This window comes from Laetiporus sulphureus (assembly GCF_001632365.1).
Source record: "Laetiporus sulphureus 93-53 unplaced genomic scaffold LAESUscaffold_17, whole genome shotgun sequence".
Lineage (NCBI taxonomy): Eukaryota > Fungi > Basidiomycota > Agaricomycetes > Polyporales > Laetiporaceae > Laetiporus > Laetiporus sulphureus.
The window spans coordinates 199-14,777 of NW_024468526.1; the positions used below are offsets into that span (position 1 = coordinate 199).

The window sequence follows — 14,579 nt, forward strand, 5'->3', positions numbered from 1 at the left end:
CGAAGCTGAATAGAATGAAAAGAGTAAATACTCACTTGACGTTGGCTCCTCGAAGGGGTCCAGCTTATGGTTATGGTCTTTATGCCATGCTTCAAGCTGCATCTCCCACTCTGTGATGGTAGCTGGTGCAAACATGTCTGAGAACTCATTGAATGCCGTTCAGTTCTTCCGGTGCATTGCGACAGCTTCCTTGTATGATCGAAGCAAATGCAGACCTATGAATACCGGTAAGAGTCTCAGAATCATGCAGCAAACCCTGATAAGACTCACTCAGATTGATTATCTTCCCCCAGTTCCAGGCACTCCAATGGTCATCGAGAACTTCTTGGCGCATGGCCAGCTCCATCTCCTGTGCACTCAATGCGATTGGGTTCATGTGAGACCAACTGGACTCAATCCCTTCACTATATGTCCATCTGACCTTGCGGAGATAGTTGAGAGAATATCACGAGTGATTGGGTCCATAAACGGGGAAATGCTTCTTCGGAATGCCCCAGCAGATCTTGATGTCGTTGAAGTTGAGCTTGAGCTCTGAGAGGTAATCGGAGTTCCATTTTTGAAAGTTTTTGCTGTATTGACAGGCAATGTCGTACGTCAGGAAGAACCAGATCAGCATAAGCGAGGCGAGCATCAATAGAACCAAGTAGTCCATGTTACAAAACCTGTGCGCAATGAGCATTAGGTACGGAATGAGACACTGAATGACTTACTTTTCTCCTTTCTGTAGGTCGCCCACTCCTTTCTTGCGAACGAGAGCATGGCGTGCACAGAGAACGGCCCCCACACTGGAAGCGAGATAGTCCTCCTTCTGCAGATTCACTTTGATGATGGCTGTGTGCTCCATGGTGCAGGTGTTTTCCTATCCATTGACATATAAGGCAATGCTGAGCACGAAGACACAGAAGCGAATTACGTACCTCTTCAGAACAAGCATAACGTGTGACGTGCACCAGATAGCGTGATTCTTCCATGTAATATGCCCAGCCGGGAGACAGATGAACATCTGTCAATTCCTTATCTTTGCAGTGGATGTGGAAATTGGCATCAATCATCAGAAACAGGACGTACAACCACCTCAATTGAACGATACGTTAGTAAACGAGAGTGAGATCAGATCTTAAGAATGGCTCACGATATGTCAGGTGGTGCATGTCCCAATTCTCCGGTAAGTTACGTCCAGGATGCGGGCATGCCAGGCACTCAACAGCGAGCTGACCCTCCTCGGTTGCCTCGACATCGTCGGGGTCATGGCCCCACCCCACCCACTTGAGCATCTTCAGATGTCGCCATATACGGACACAGTGTGCCATCTGTTTATATCTGTTCTGTAGAACAATGAGGGCACAGCACATAATGATATATGAACGACTTACAGGGACCTTCTTCGTGCCTGAATTGTCCATAATACGTCATAGAGTTTGGGAGAAGTCATAAAGATTCATCTTGCCTTGCAACATGAGCTGGTGGAAAAGCTTGAGGATGCACGTCGTGAACATTGTCTGTGGTTGATCTGTGCTAGCGGGAAACCAACCAACACACAGCAACTGCTGCCAGCAGTATGTCATTCCGATGTTGAGAGTATTGCATTGACAGAAGCAGACATCAATGATGTGAAGGCCGGTAGTGTCGCACACACATACAGTGACCCACAAAACTGTTGATAAGATTGCTTACTTCAACTTGTATGGTAAATATCTCCTCAACCACTAGGCCAAATAGATGTTATAATAGCTCATTTGAAAGCCTATTATCATGACTTTCCAATGCAGTTTTGTTTATTGTTTTAGCATATGTTGATCCCAAGATATTTGATACTCTTTGAGGGCCACTCTTATCAACAGTTTTGTGACACATATTCAGGTTCTACAAAACTCATACTTTCAGTACTTGGTATAGCCTCCCTTTGCCTTCACAACTGCATCCACCCTCCTTGGCATACTTTCAACCAGATTCTGACACACTTCCTTCCCAATAGCCTCCCATTCCTTCTCTACCCTTTCCCACAACTCAGTAATTCCCTTTGATGGCTCCTGATACTCTGCAAGCTTCTTTTTGAGGTGACCCCACAAATTCTCTATGGGATTGAGATCTGGGAATTGAGAGGGCCATAGCATGGTGTTGAAATCATGGTCTTTGAACCAATCCTTGGCCTTCTTGCTGGTGTGCTTGGGGTCATTGTCTTGCTGGAACACCACATTCTCCACAGTTTTGCCCCAATCCTGCAGGCTATTCTGCAGCTCATCCTCCAGAATGCTGCATAAAGGTCTGCATCCATCCTGCCATCGATATTGCAGACATACCCCACACCATCGCAGCCCATACAGCCCCACATCATCAAGGATCTACCTCCAAACTTCTGAGTCCCTTTCACCAATCTATCACTGAGGCTCTCCCCTGGCTTTTTCCACACCCATTTCCTTCCATCTGACCCCATCCTGTTAATATTTGTCTCATCTGACCATATCACCCTTCTTCAGTCCTCTACAGTCCAATACTGGTGAGCCAAAGTGAAGTCCATCCTCTCCTTCTGATGCCTCGCAGAGAGTAAAGGCCTTTTTCGCTTCACTACAGCCTTCATTCCTGCCTTCTTCAACCCTCTTCACACTGTATCCACATTGACAACCCTCCCAGTAACATTTGCAAGAGTTCTGGCCACAGCAGGAGATGTGGTAGCCTTGCCAGTCCTGATGAGTCGAGTAGCATAGCGAAGATTGGCAGTAGTAAGAAGGGAAGGATGCCCTCCTTTGGCCTTAGGAATGGTGGGGCAGTGTGTGGAGCACAGCTTACTGATGATAGAATAGTGTAGCCCAGTCAAAGCTTCAATTTCTTGAACAAATTTGCCATTCTGAAGCAAAGCGATGACATGGTTGACAGTTTCAGTAGCAACGGCTTTTGGCATGATGTTGGTTGAGTGTGAAGAGTTGTGTATGGCTGTTTGTACATTGTTCATGTTGAAACATGATCATCCAATCAATATTTCCACAAGGAACCCTGTCAACACATCAAGAATCACAATATTCTGAGAACTTATGTGTGTGCCACAAAACTGTTGATAAGAGTGGCCCTCAAAGAGTATCAAATATCTTGAGATCCAGATATGCTAAAAATATAAACAAACCTGCATTGGAAAGCCATGATAATAGCTTTCACATGAGCTCTTATGGCATTTAGTTGACCCAGTGATTGAGGAGATATTTACCATACAAGTTGAAGTAAGCAATCTTATCAACAGTTTTGTGGGTCACTGTAGCGAGGAGGAAGCTGAAGGATTGAGGCATGATTTGCCACCATGTCTGAGCTGATATATGTAGCCAAGAGTGCAGAGTGACATTTGCTTGAAACACTTGCCGTTCCAGTGCTGTTAAATGGCCATGTCATCATCTGTGCAGCATTACGTTGAACACATGCTTACCTCGACACGATGGAGGGGTAGGTCTCCATGTGCACCCACCATGCAGGCAGAGCATAATAAGGGACTCCCAGTACAATCTGTGCACTGGAAAGCACCATGCTTCATGCAGTTGCAGCAGTTTTGGTCATCCAATGCATCACCGAGGCCATCTGTGTGAAGAAGCTCATCCAGGAAGATTTGACGGAACGGCAATCAATGCTGCAGCTTCTCCTGCTCGAATTCAACATAGAGCCTGCTGATTCATAGACGAATGATTCACCGATGCTCGTTCATCATTTCACTGTCTTTTTTTCTCACCGGCATCGCGAGGAGCATCATTCCCCCATTCTAGGTCGTCGAAGGTGGCAGGTAGCTCAGACATAGCTGGTTTCGGGGGAGTAAGATGATCGAGCTCCAGTCTGATAGCATGCTGTCTGAGATGTCCACTTCTCATAGTGTGTAGTGTAAACGACCGCTCAATGTCGGGACCCTGTTCATCTTCATCGTCGACGATTTGTATACATCACGCCTTCTTCGTGGCTCTCGAGTGCTTAAAACCTGAAGTACGTTTCACCATAGAGAAGAGCCTTAGGTGAGATAAGAGGACCTCAGGCAAGACAACATTGAGAGGGAGAGTAGGAGAGATGAGAAGCAGTCAGTGCGAGTGGGACTGGAATGAAGTGTGGGCTGTGGCAACACACTACAGGTCCGACCAAGTGAGTGCCACTGTGACACGATCGAGTCAGGATAGTCCAGTGCATCTGCACTCTGCTTCCCGCTGCCTCTCCGACTGACTTCGTAAGCAGTATATTTTGTCCTGGTTCATGATACTTACCAAGCTGTTATAGAATATTTCTTTTTGGACTTGCTCCTTCACTCGCAGTCTAAGTATTTACACTACAGGTCCGAGCAAGTGCCAGTGCCACTCGTGATTGAGTCTGCGTCCTGTGCATCTGCACCATCTGCTTCTCTGCCTCTGCTTCCACTCCAACCGACTTTGTGAGTAGTGCATGTTGTCCTGGTAGATGACACTTACCCAATTGTATAGCATATTCATTTTTGACTTCATTCTTCACTTGCAATCTGAGTAGTCCATGTCGCGTGCCACTTAAGTCTGCATGTGCATATGCATCTTATGTCTCACCCTCTGCTGGAGCCTCGACTGTCCCCATAATTCATATGTAATGTAGTACTAGACAATGGTTGTCTGAATATGAAAACCAGTTGTGTTTTGCTTGCTCGTGCACTCAAAAATTGGATATGCTTGTGACAGTGGCCCTCATAACAACCATGCCTTAGACAAAGTTCAACGGTGGATGGCTATGCATTTAGAATACATCACTGCATGCAAGAACAATAGAGCAACACTATATATCACTGAGAACTAGGCCGTGGACAGACCCGCACTCGATTCTCCAACTTAGCCTTTGCATACATCGCGCGTGCCTCATGTTGACTGTTTGCCCTCCTGCAATGCGCGAATGTGATACCCTGTACATGAAAAGCAACTTTATTGCTATACAATGGTCAGCATAAGGGATGGGCGGTCAAAACAATCATTACTCACTAGTCATGGAAGACACCAGTCTTGCTTTCAGACATCACAACATACCATGGACCTAAATAGTCTGGGTGTGGTGGCTCTTCATCCCCAGAATTCTCTGAAGATGGATGAGCTTTGGATGGAGGAGCTTGTGTGTTTCTTAGTTCATACTTCTAAATAATAGAATTCAAAGCACGTACCATAGAATGCCACTATAAAGCCGAGATCATTCAGCAGTTCCTCCAATTCTGAGTAAGTTGCTAGACCGAGGGAAGCCAACGACTCTGTGAGACTTGAAACGGACATCGTTTTGCTCAGAACAGATGCCATGATGCACGGCACTGTGGAAGTCTCCGGTGCACTTGTGAGCACGGTCGATGTGCCGCTCACCATGGTTGGCATGCTCCTGCAAGTGCTCGACATGTTCTGGAGCCCTGGAACTATGTCTGTAGAAGATGACAACCTAGCTGAGGGAGACCACGTTGACTGAAATACGGAGCAGCACCATGACTCAATGGATCGCTCGCTGATGCTCCTCTCGGTTGATGTATGGTTGAATCTTGCTCGTACTGACTGAACCATCAACAAGGACATGGCAGAAGCGCTGAGTGGAGCAGAAAAGGATAATGTCATCGAGGAGCTGATGGGCAGATGCACTGAAGAGTCCAAGTTGGCGTCCGTTGAGTTGTGAGAGAACACAACTGAGTCATTCACAATCGAGATCATCGAAGGCTGCATACGCGCGAGCATAGAAATGGCCAGTGATGTAGGGACGGAAGGAGGGCAAGCAATCGCAGGCACCTGTATGTGTACGTCGACCCTTATAGGTGCAGCGGTGCATTCTGACAGTGATGCAGAGGGCGGCTGAACAGTGATGGTGACTTCGATCGCAGGCACAGTGTCTTCACCATGAGGTGTCCGATTATTGTGATAGCAGGGCATGATGAGTGTGAGGAGACTGGCAGTGAGGTGTTGTTGAGGTTGAATTTGTTTGTTTGTTTGCACCACCTGTCAAAGCAAGCGATTAAGGGTATCCACTGGCCCAAATAAGGGGTCCTGCCCATAGCAAAAATTGGTGCTTTTTTTTTTTCTCCCCAACCATGCCAGGAAGAGAGTGGATGATCAAGGTGCAGAAGATATGGCTTACTGAGAGGATACCTGACTTTCTGGAGGCTCAGAAAAAAGACATGACTTCTGTATTCTTCCCGCTGGTCTATGAAGCTTGGTTCAATGAGTTTCCCAATGATGAGCTGACAGTGGCCAATATGGAGACTGCGGAGGGATCTGTTGATATTGCCAGGTCCAATAAACTGAACAAGCAAAAAGATGTATGACATTGTACTCACATTGATGACAACATCAGCTAATTCATTCCCACAGCATGTGTATTGGTGGTTTCACAACCATACGTGGGCTACATCATCCGCGTCAGGCTCCAAGAAAGTTCTAAACCTAATGAAGGAAAAGCAGAAGCTCACGCCATATCAAGCCTACTATAAGCTCATGAAGGACAAGCTTCGACCGATCATCAATGAGAAGTACACTGCACACCTTCTGACTCTACCGGCTGGAACGGCACCCCTAAACAAATGGGTCTGGGGCAATGCTCTGGTCAAGAAGTTGTTGGAAGATGAAGATGAGGAGACAAAGTCCACCGTTGAGAAGCTCCGCAATGCATCGGTCACGCAGGCTGTTGACTTCGAGGAGCTGGACAAAGATGCAGAGAACGAAGAAGAGCAGTGAGTGCGGGAGGCCAGGATGGAGGAGGTGTCTCAGTGAGTAGCTAGCAAGTGTTCAGGAGACAAGGAAGCTCGCTAATCCTTCCAGAGTGATCGATAATTTGCCACACAGTGAAGGTGATGCTCGACAGAATCGAAGAGAAAACCAGGTAAAAAGCCACCATAATCTGTGGAGGCTTTCATCCAACGTACAAAAACATTAGAACCATTACGTACATTTCATTAGCTTTGGCTAAACCCGGTGTGTGCTGAACTAGTGATAGGTACCACATGGGCAGCATGAGAGACCTTGCCCACACCTTCCCACAAATGATCAGAACAGACTGGGGAGAGAAGGTGGAGAAACCTTTCCGAGGTTTCCTTCAGAAATGCTCTTGTGAGTGCATGAACGTGTTTGAAAGACTCACTTGCTGACCTTGGATGCTTTGCAGCATGCGAGGCCAAATCCAGGTTAACCAACGACAGTGACCCTCCTCCCAATGCCACGGCTGGCCCTAGTGGGACCCCTGGTCCTCAACCTCAAGATTCTTTGGCTACCACCAACACCCAGCAGAGTGAAGACAACGAGGACACACTGATTCCTGCATACAAACCTCGTGAATGGTCATTCGACTCGGCATTCAAATTTGATAGAGAGTGAGAGCGGAACATCGCACAAGTGAAGTTGCTGCTTCAAGAGACCGGTTTGAAGGACGATGTGGTGAAGTTGTCGAAGAAGAAATAAAAGTGGAAGTGGGACAGAGACGAGGAAAGCGAGGAGAGCAGTGCCAGCAATGAGAGCACCGGCATCCCAGGTCCCAGGTGCATCGTAGCGCATCGTGAATTTTTTAAATTAATGTTCTTACCCCACATACCCCACAGTGGCAGTGTCGAACCCCTGACCAAAGTTCCCACCAGCGATGTTGCTTTGCTAGTCACCGCCACCACTGCCACCATCGACTCTCCTGCTCCTGCAACTGTCGCTACTTCCCAGATCATGAAATCTACTGATGCCTTGTCCTCACGCTCCTCTTCGGCCCCCTCTGATGATACGCCGAAGTGGATGCAAGACGTGCAAGAGTACTTCTTCACCATCACTAGCATTCCATCTTGGGACCGTCTCATCCAGGCATGGCTCACCTTCGAGCAGCACCTCAAATATCCAGATGGCTCTCGCGTCAATTGGCTTCCATCGAAGTTCAGGCCTGAGGAGGTCAAACAATGAATCAAGGAGGCCTGTCCATTCAAGTCAGATGCAGTAAAGGTAAATGTCCTGGTGTACTCACAAATGTGGAAGGCGTGGTGGTGGTACCTCCAGCCTGCTGGACAGGTGGAAGGAATGGAGTGGCCGCTGTGATGCGAGCTCCTGGATGGTGCGGACTGGTTGAGTTTAAAATGTGGGGGGTGGAATGGTATCTTTTTGGTCATTATTTCTCTTGCCTGGTAGGCATCATGTGCGGATTCAGCTGTGCAGAGCACAGACATTTCGTCTACTGCAGATGATGTCTTATGGGTCATTGAGCAGATGTCCCAGTCCACCCTCGAGAAACGTGCCACCTCAGCTGCTGGTGCCTCCCCCTCCCCAAGCAAACGCTCGTGCATCGTTTGACTTCTCCTCTCTCGCCGTATATCTACCCTGCCCTTATAGCCTTGTTCTTCTCATTAGCTGTCATCTGTTGCCTCACTTTCTTGAGCCTGACCTCAGTTATGTTTTTCTTGAGCAATTGAATGTGATTTCCGATGATAAGGGGTAAATGGTGTGATTTATGTTATGCTTTTAGGTAGGTAACCCTCAACAGGGTTGTTTACATTCTATCTTATTAATGCATGACACCATGGCTACATGTTGTGTACTTTGAATCCTCTCCTTCTACTCATATGTATCACATTCATATATTTCTGCTTGTTCTTCTTTTCATCCATGGTTTTGATTGTCCTTTCATAAAATGCAATTTTATCTCAAATAAAATGTGATAATCAGTGGTAATTGATGGATAACATGAAATTAGTATGCATGGGTGGCTGAGGGAGTATTTAGCTAATTCACAAAGTCACAAAGTGAATAAAAGACATTTTTAAAGAATTATAACATTTGCGAATTATATTACAATGTGCATAAAAGCAGTTGACTAAGTCACATATAAAATCATATTCATGTATAAGCTGCTATATAATTCTGCAGGCTATATCACAATGTGTACAAAAGTATTCACAATGTGCTACAAAGCCCTGCAAGCTGAACCACAATGTGCATAGATGGCTCACACCAATCCACAGAGTGAATTGAATCCATCCACAATGTGCATAGAAGGCTCACACCGATCCACAGAGTGAATCGAATCCATCCACAATGTGCATAGATGGCTCACACTGATCCACAGAGTGAATCGAATCCATCCACAATGTGCATAGATGGCTCACACCGATCCACAGAGTGAATCGAATCTATCCACAAGGTGCATAGATGGCTCATACCGATACACAGAGTGGATACAATACATTTACAATGTGCTACAAAGTTCTGCAGTCTGTATTACAATGTGCATGAAGCTCCAGAAGGCATAAATTACAATATGAATCAGACCTGCAGGACCTGTGCACAAGCATTCTAGCAGGCTGGTGGGGAATTGTATTACAATCCTGGAACCCAGTAGTGCGAACCACATGGCCGAGTCCAGATCCCACTTCTCTGGAGGAGGAACGTTCGATTGCATGCTCTTCTCAACCAAATCGTACATGTCATTGATCTCTTGGTCGTACTCCTTCAAGATGACTCCACGGCGCATGGTGTTCTTGGCTGTGTATGAGAACGGCTTGGAAGGCTTCGACACCATGATCATCTGTGAGCAGACATGAAGTTAACATTATCCTGAAGGAGAAAGTTGATTTTGCTCACCTCCTTGAACAATCTCGAATGCTGCGGTGCAAACTCAATCATCTTCTCGACAGTCCGCCTATGTCGAAGACACATCAGGGCAAATGTGAATGATGAAGTTGAAGCCCCAGACATACTAAACCTTGTTCCTGAACTCGGCGAGCTTCTTCTTGTCTGACAGGTCAAACTGGTACTCCCGCTTGGGATCCACAAGAATATCAGCCTGGAACCGTCCACGACCGAAGATGATTGACGCATGCATATAGGGGTCTTGATTCATCATCGCCTCTGCGTACATTCTGTGGTCAGGGTTCTGTCAGCCTATGAGAATGATCAGCACATATACCAAGCAGGCCCAGATTTGTCTGGAGGAAAAATATTAGTGACTGCTCAGTTGGCTGGATTTGGCTAAGGCAAAATTGACCTTCTCTCCTGTGCTGTGCATGATCTGGTCATTCATACAGCCGTGGATCTTCCAAAATCCCGGCTTCATCGGGTGGCTGATCACGAGATCAAACATCGCATAAGAGTGTACGTCATTAGCGTCAGCATTCAAAATGGCCAGGTGAAGGGCATCCTTGGTCTGCAATTCAGAGTTCTCAGTCCTCACCAGTCAGAGTCAAACATCATGGCACAAGATGCACCATGAGAATGAACTTGTATGAGCCATCATCCTGTGAGATCATGTGCGCCTTGGTGCAATTCAGAAACTTGAAGTACTCCCAGTCCATGCCGATTCGGTGAGCAAGATGACCGTCAGCAGGCTGCCCTCAGTTCTACACAAGTTCCTTTATTAGCACACAAGCCAGATAAGAGATGAAAGACTCTCACGATCTGTAGAGGTTGAAGATAGTGATGCCCTCCCATGCCAAAAAGTCACCCACCTCTTTGCTAGGAGGTCCGCCACCGCATATCTGGCCATTCACTTATCAGCGTGCATGAGCCAAAACACTTATAGGGTACTCATGAGGCCCTGACACATCTTGAAATAGTCTACGTAGTCTGGGACGTGAGACCACATCTGTAAAGAAAACAGTTCATTTGTGTTCCGGCCAATGTGCGGGTAAATCCTTACCTCGATCGTTGCCGGAACAGTGATGACGATGTCACATTTAGTCACCTTGGTAGCTTGAATTGTCATGTCTGGTGACGGCACAGTAGGAGGTGACTTGGGCTTGAAGAATGCATCTGTGATACCTGCCGAATAGCAAATTAAGATGATGGCTAAGAACTGATAAACACAAATTCACTTACCCCAACATCACGATCATGATGCCCATAGCATAAAACATAGGCATGCTATGCAGCGAGAATACCACACCACACAAGTGACATTCGCTGTAGCAAGGGGACTGAACAATCTCCAGAACTCTCTGGTTTGACATGATGATGGGTTTGGGGAATGTGGTGGAGCCTATAAAGTACGGTCAGCGAGGATCGAACAAGGCAGAAAATAACAAGGCTATATACCGGATGAGTGCAAAATCAATGCAGGAGCATTTGCACCCTTGACCTGATAGGAACGTCAACAATGGCCATGGACAACGGCAAGTAAAGCTCTTCGAATAGTGGCAGAGATGAGGAGTTTGGTGCAATTGACAAAGGGTATTCCATCTTGAGAAGGTTCATCGCCTCATCAGCGAGTTTCTCCATGGACGGTTCCAGCTTGATGAAGAGGTGTTTAACTCCCACCTGGCTGATCAGGTGGGTGATGGCAGCTGGTGGATTACGCGAGGAGATGAGAAAAGTGGTGTAGCCTGCATGCATGATGCTGATCATCATTGTGAAGTATGGAATGCCGTCTGAGGGCAGGTCACTTGAGCCGCTAGTTCCAAAGATAAAGTGCAAGGAATATCTTACCTAACATAGCAAGAATCACCACGGCTGCAGTTTCATGTATCCCAGGCTGCGAGCCAAGGCAGCTCCTGACAAGCTTTGTGCCTGTATGAACACTGTGCACTGCTTCGCACCAGGTGATGTTTCTAGTTTCACCATTATCATCGGCGAATGTAAAGATGCAGGAGAATGGAGAGTTCTATGCCTGCCAGTTAAAAAGCTCAGGGACGGTCAATGAGCCCTCCAGAGGGGGGAGCTTGAAGGTCATGCTCGAGCGGCCATAGATCTGAGGGCAGGGAGGGAGTACGGAACGTGTGAGGATGGTCATGGCTGTGGAGCCATGGGTGAAGACGAGGTAGGAAGGATAAAGTGAGGGAGAATATCTATGGCATTGAGACCACCTCGAGGGATTTATAATCCTCAAAAGCTGGGTACCTTTCCTCCACTGAACCTATGTGGCAAATGTCATTCAATGTCCTGCCACTGACGTAGCCATTGGGAGCTCCTCCACGAGCCTCCAGCACTGACTCAGGAGTACCACGGCAGCTGTGTGCATGAACCATCAGTCGCACCACGCACTGTGGTCTGCATCCATCGGGGCAGGCACGAATCTATTGCTTCTTCCATAGTCATTCGGGTTTACCTGTGCAAATGAATATGCACCTGGTCAAAGTCAGCACCCTCAAAGGTATATGTGCAGGGCATGTGTGTGCAGTCCAGTGGGGGCAGCCACACGGTGGACTCATCATCCAAGGGTGAGAGAGGGTCGGGCTCGTCATATGCGAGTGAGTGATAGCCGATGTGTCCTGTCTTGGCCAAGGGGTAAAGAGCAACAGCGAGAGATCCAGTGGAGCAGGTGAGGATGCCTGTGTGCTGCTGATGTGAACCTGCACAAACATGACCCATAGTTCCAGGCATGAATCTCCGTAGTCATCCCAGACAGGTGCATCAAGCAACACTCTAAGACTGAGAGAACATGTACAGCAGAATGACATCCAAAGATTCCAAAATCTAGTAGAGAATCACATGACCACAGTCATTTTATTCCTAAACTCAGCGACAAGTGCTGGTTCTAAAATAGTAGCAGCCCAGTGCGGTGCGATGCATATTAGATGGAAGGGCAGACCGGAACCCTAGTGATCAAAGGCAATCACGAAAGGGGACTCCCCTTCTAGTGGTTACAGAGAAGTTGTGAGATCTTCATATTAGAAATGCCAATGGACACAGCAGGGAGTTGACTGCAAGCAATGCAAAGACGATGATGTCTACATCGAGGTAATATATATGTGACAACATTAGAGGAAAGACAAAGCAGAAAACATGTCCATTCCAATTTCCCAATGCTCCCTCGCTTGCAGCTCCTCAGCCTTCTTCTCAGCACTGTTAAGCCCCTCACAGTAAACAGAGATTGGTTGAAATCCCAGGTCAACCCACTGAAACAAGCTGCCTGCTGTATACTGCATAAATGAGGACCTGCTTTCTCCCTCACCGATGGCAACGTTCGAGTGGAGAATGATTGCTGATGGTATCAGAATTGTGGAGCTCGGTGGAAATTCAATTACAAGCTTCATGTCCCAAAGGACCAAGTGTCCATCTAGCATTGGATTGAAGTCCCCAAGTGCTGTTACAGAACACCAGCCAAATGCGAGATTGGCAGAATCACGGTGATCTACAGTGCAAGTTGCAGGACCAAAGTTGAATGTGGTCCCTGCAAAAATACTGTTTGCGAAGTTGCGTTTTAGTTCAAAATACTTTGTGTAGAGAGGCTGCAGGTGATCAACATAATATTTGTACAGCTTCGGAGCCCAGGTTTCAAAAGCGGCTGTGAGAAATCAGAGAAGTTTCCAATAGTGGAGCAATATTGAGACTCACAAGATGCAAAGCCTGCAATGCGACTAATGTTGTGATCTTGTAGAAGACACTCAAGCATCTTTCCATTGATTTCACTGTTGACTAGGTTTCCTGGACACTACACAGCCAAATGGTTAGATATGGCAAATCTGCCATTTCGATGATTACATACCTTTTGTCCTCCCCCATAGGAAACACCAGTTCCACATGCAGCATACTCACCTCGATGATGACTGCAAATTTTTGAGGTGAAGACCTAGCTCTGACGGACATTTTCCATTGCCTTTGCTGCTTGACTGTGGACAGCATTCCAAGATGGGTCATTAGGAGCCCCTGCAAGGACAGCCACAACTTGTCTCAATGAGTCTGTGATTGGGCATGCAGTTCTGTAGTTTTTCTCCATTAAGTAACAAAGCTGAATAGCCAATATCAAACTCTCACCTGCCATCCCAACGAACCAGTTCAAAACCAAAAAGCGACTCCTCTCCAACAAAATCCTGTAAGCTGAATACCTTGCCATAGACCCTTGAGCTTCTGCCTGCTGTATAGGCACCATTGGTGTGAGTTGGTGACAACAGGTGTGGCTGGTCACACATGATGATCAAGGATAGATTTTCGAGCATCTGGAGGGTAAAAGGGAGATGCAAGCTTTTGGCGGGCATGACATTTTGCACGTCATGCATTGCTTGCAGACCTTGAGCCTCTTGCTCTCCACTGACTCTGCATCAAGGGCTGGTTGGTATCCTTCTGGGATTGGGGATCAAACTTAGGTGGGGATGGCTCAGACACAACAGCATCAACATGTTCCTTGTGGTCATCTGAAGCATCTGACCTGCTGCAACCTGCATCATCTGCCTGAAGATCAGATTCTTATGTTGGGTTGGTGTGAGTAGTGGAATTTGATTGAAAAGAGGGGAGTTGATCAAAGATGAGCTCAAGTTCATGTTCCTTTGCATCATCCTCATCATTTTCTGCCATAACGGCTTTTAATAATAGCTTGGGGAAATTGAAATCTGAGGACACGGAGGCGCAAATAGCTGGTATCATGCAGAGTTAGACCAAATCACTCATTCCAACACTTCCAACAGATGGAAGAAAAACCAGACACATACGGTCCACAGACATTGCAAATCTTGTCATGTATTTTTTTCAAGCTGTTGCAAGCCACTTGATGAGTCCCACCAAAGTTTCCCAAGTTGTCTTGCCAATGGTGTGCCAATGGTGGACTGACAGTCAGATGATCAGTTGGCACTCAACGATGGTGAACGCGTGACCGATGAACAGCCACCAATAGGAAGCCCATAAAGTGTAGCTGCATCCTGACACACCACTTCTCTCCTCACCCCATCGCACACACATCGCCAT

General features: G+C 46.9%; 10 protein-coding genes across 10 annotated transcripts; 1 reads left to right on the forward strand and 9 right to left on the reverse strand.

Annotated features, from left to right (window-relative positions):
• Positions 1–271: 271 nt before the first annotated feature.
• On the reverse strand, positions 272–445 carry LAESUDRAFT_628534 (uncharacterized protein; the record flags this gene model as incomplete). The annotated part of the gene is made up of 1 exon (XM_040903364.1): positions 272–445. A coding segment is annotated over one exon (174 nt), but the record flags the coding sequence as incomplete, so codon positions are not given.
• A 93-nt stretch (positions 446–538) lies between these two features.
• Positions 539–856, reverse strand: LAESUDRAFT_625205 (uncharacterized protein; the record flags this gene model as incomplete). Its single annotated transcript, XM_040903324.1, has 2 exons — positions 539–662; positions 711–856. Coding segments are annotated over 2 exons (270 nt in total), but the record flags the coding sequence as incomplete, so codon positions are not given.
• A 235-nt stretch (positions 857–1,091) lies between these two features.
• Positions 1,092–1,310, reverse strand: LAESUDRAFT_652276 (uncharacterized protein; the record flags this gene model as incomplete). The annotated part of the gene is made up of 1 exon (XM_040904354.1): positions 1,092–1,310. One exon carries the CDS (start codon positions 1,308–1,310, stop codon positions 1,092–1,094), a length of 219 nt encoding a protein of 72 aa, XP_040764686.1.
• Positions 1,311–1,409: 99 nt separating this feature from the next.
• Positions 1,410–1,646, reverse strand: LAESUDRAFT_652011 (uncharacterized protein; the record flags this gene model as incomplete). The annotated part of the gene is made up of 1 exon (XM_040904325.1): positions 1,410–1,646. A coding segment is annotated over one exon (237 nt), but the record flags the coding sequence as incomplete, so codon positions are not given.
• A 498-nt stretch (positions 1,647–2,144) lies between these two features.
• Positions 2,145–2,404, reverse strand: LAESUDRAFT_634009 (uncharacterized protein; the record flags this gene model as incomplete). The annotated part of the gene is made up of 2 exons (XM_040903432.1): positions 2,145–2,253; positions 2,301–2,404. Coding segments are annotated over 2 exons (213 nt in total), but the record flags the coding sequence as incomplete, so codon positions are not given.
• A 3,645-nt stretch (positions 2,405–6,049) lies between these two features.
• On the forward strand, positions 6,050–6,437 carry LAESUDRAFT_602513 (uncharacterized protein; the record flags this gene model as incomplete). The annotated part of the gene is made up of 2 exons (XM_040903080.1): positions 6,050–6,262; positions 6,315–6,437. Coding segments are annotated over 2 exons (336 nt in total), but the record flags the coding sequence as incomplete, so codon positions are not given.
• Positions 6,438–7,514: 1,077 nt separating this feature from the next.
• On the reverse strand, positions 7,515–8,254 carry LAESUDRAFT_713798 (uncharacterized protein; the record flags this gene model as incomplete). The annotated part of the gene is made up of 4 exons (XM_040907015.1): positions 7,515–7,550; positions 7,592–7,695; positions 7,793–7,888; positions 7,939–8,254. 4 exons carry the CDS (start codon positions 8,252–8,254, stop codon positions 7,515–7,517), a joined length of 552 nt encoding a protein of 183 aa, XP_040764690.1.
• A 976-nt stretch (positions 8,255–9,230) lies between these two features.
• On the reverse strand, positions 9,231–10,258 carry LAESUDRAFT_758773 (uncharacterized protein; the record flags this gene model as incomplete). The annotated part of the gene is made up of 7 exons (XM_040912491.1): positions 9,231–9,245; positions 9,289–9,492; positions 9,549–9,606; positions 9,683–9,815; positions 9,874–9,892; positions 9,952–10,110; positions 10,172–10,258. 7 exons carry the CDS (start codon positions 10,256–10,258, stop codon positions 9,231–9,233), a joined length of 675 nt encoding a protein of 224 aa, XP_040764691.1.
• A 754-nt stretch (positions 10,259–11,012) lies between these two features.
• On the reverse strand, positions 11,013–11,394 carry LAESUDRAFT_758774 (uncharacterized protein; the record flags this gene model as incomplete). The annotated part of the gene is made up of 2 exons (XM_040912492.1): positions 11,013–11,329; positions 11,388–11,394. 2 exons carry the CDS (start codon positions 11,392–11,394, stop codon positions 11,013–11,015), a joined length of 324 nt encoding a protein of 107 aa, XP_040764692.1.
• A 1,264-nt stretch (positions 11,395–12,658) lies between these two features.
• On the reverse strand, positions 12,659–14,579 carry LAESUDRAFT_736565 (uncharacterized protein; the record flags this gene model as incomplete). The annotated part of the gene is made up of 5 exons (XM_040910699.1): positions 12,659–13,185; positions 13,236–13,332; positions 13,387–13,436; positions 13,482–13,580; positions 14,543–14,579. The coding sequence occupies 5 exons, from the start codon at positions 14,577–14,579 to the stop codon at positions 12,659–12,661; spliced, it is 810 nt and encodes a 269-aa protein (XP_040764693.1).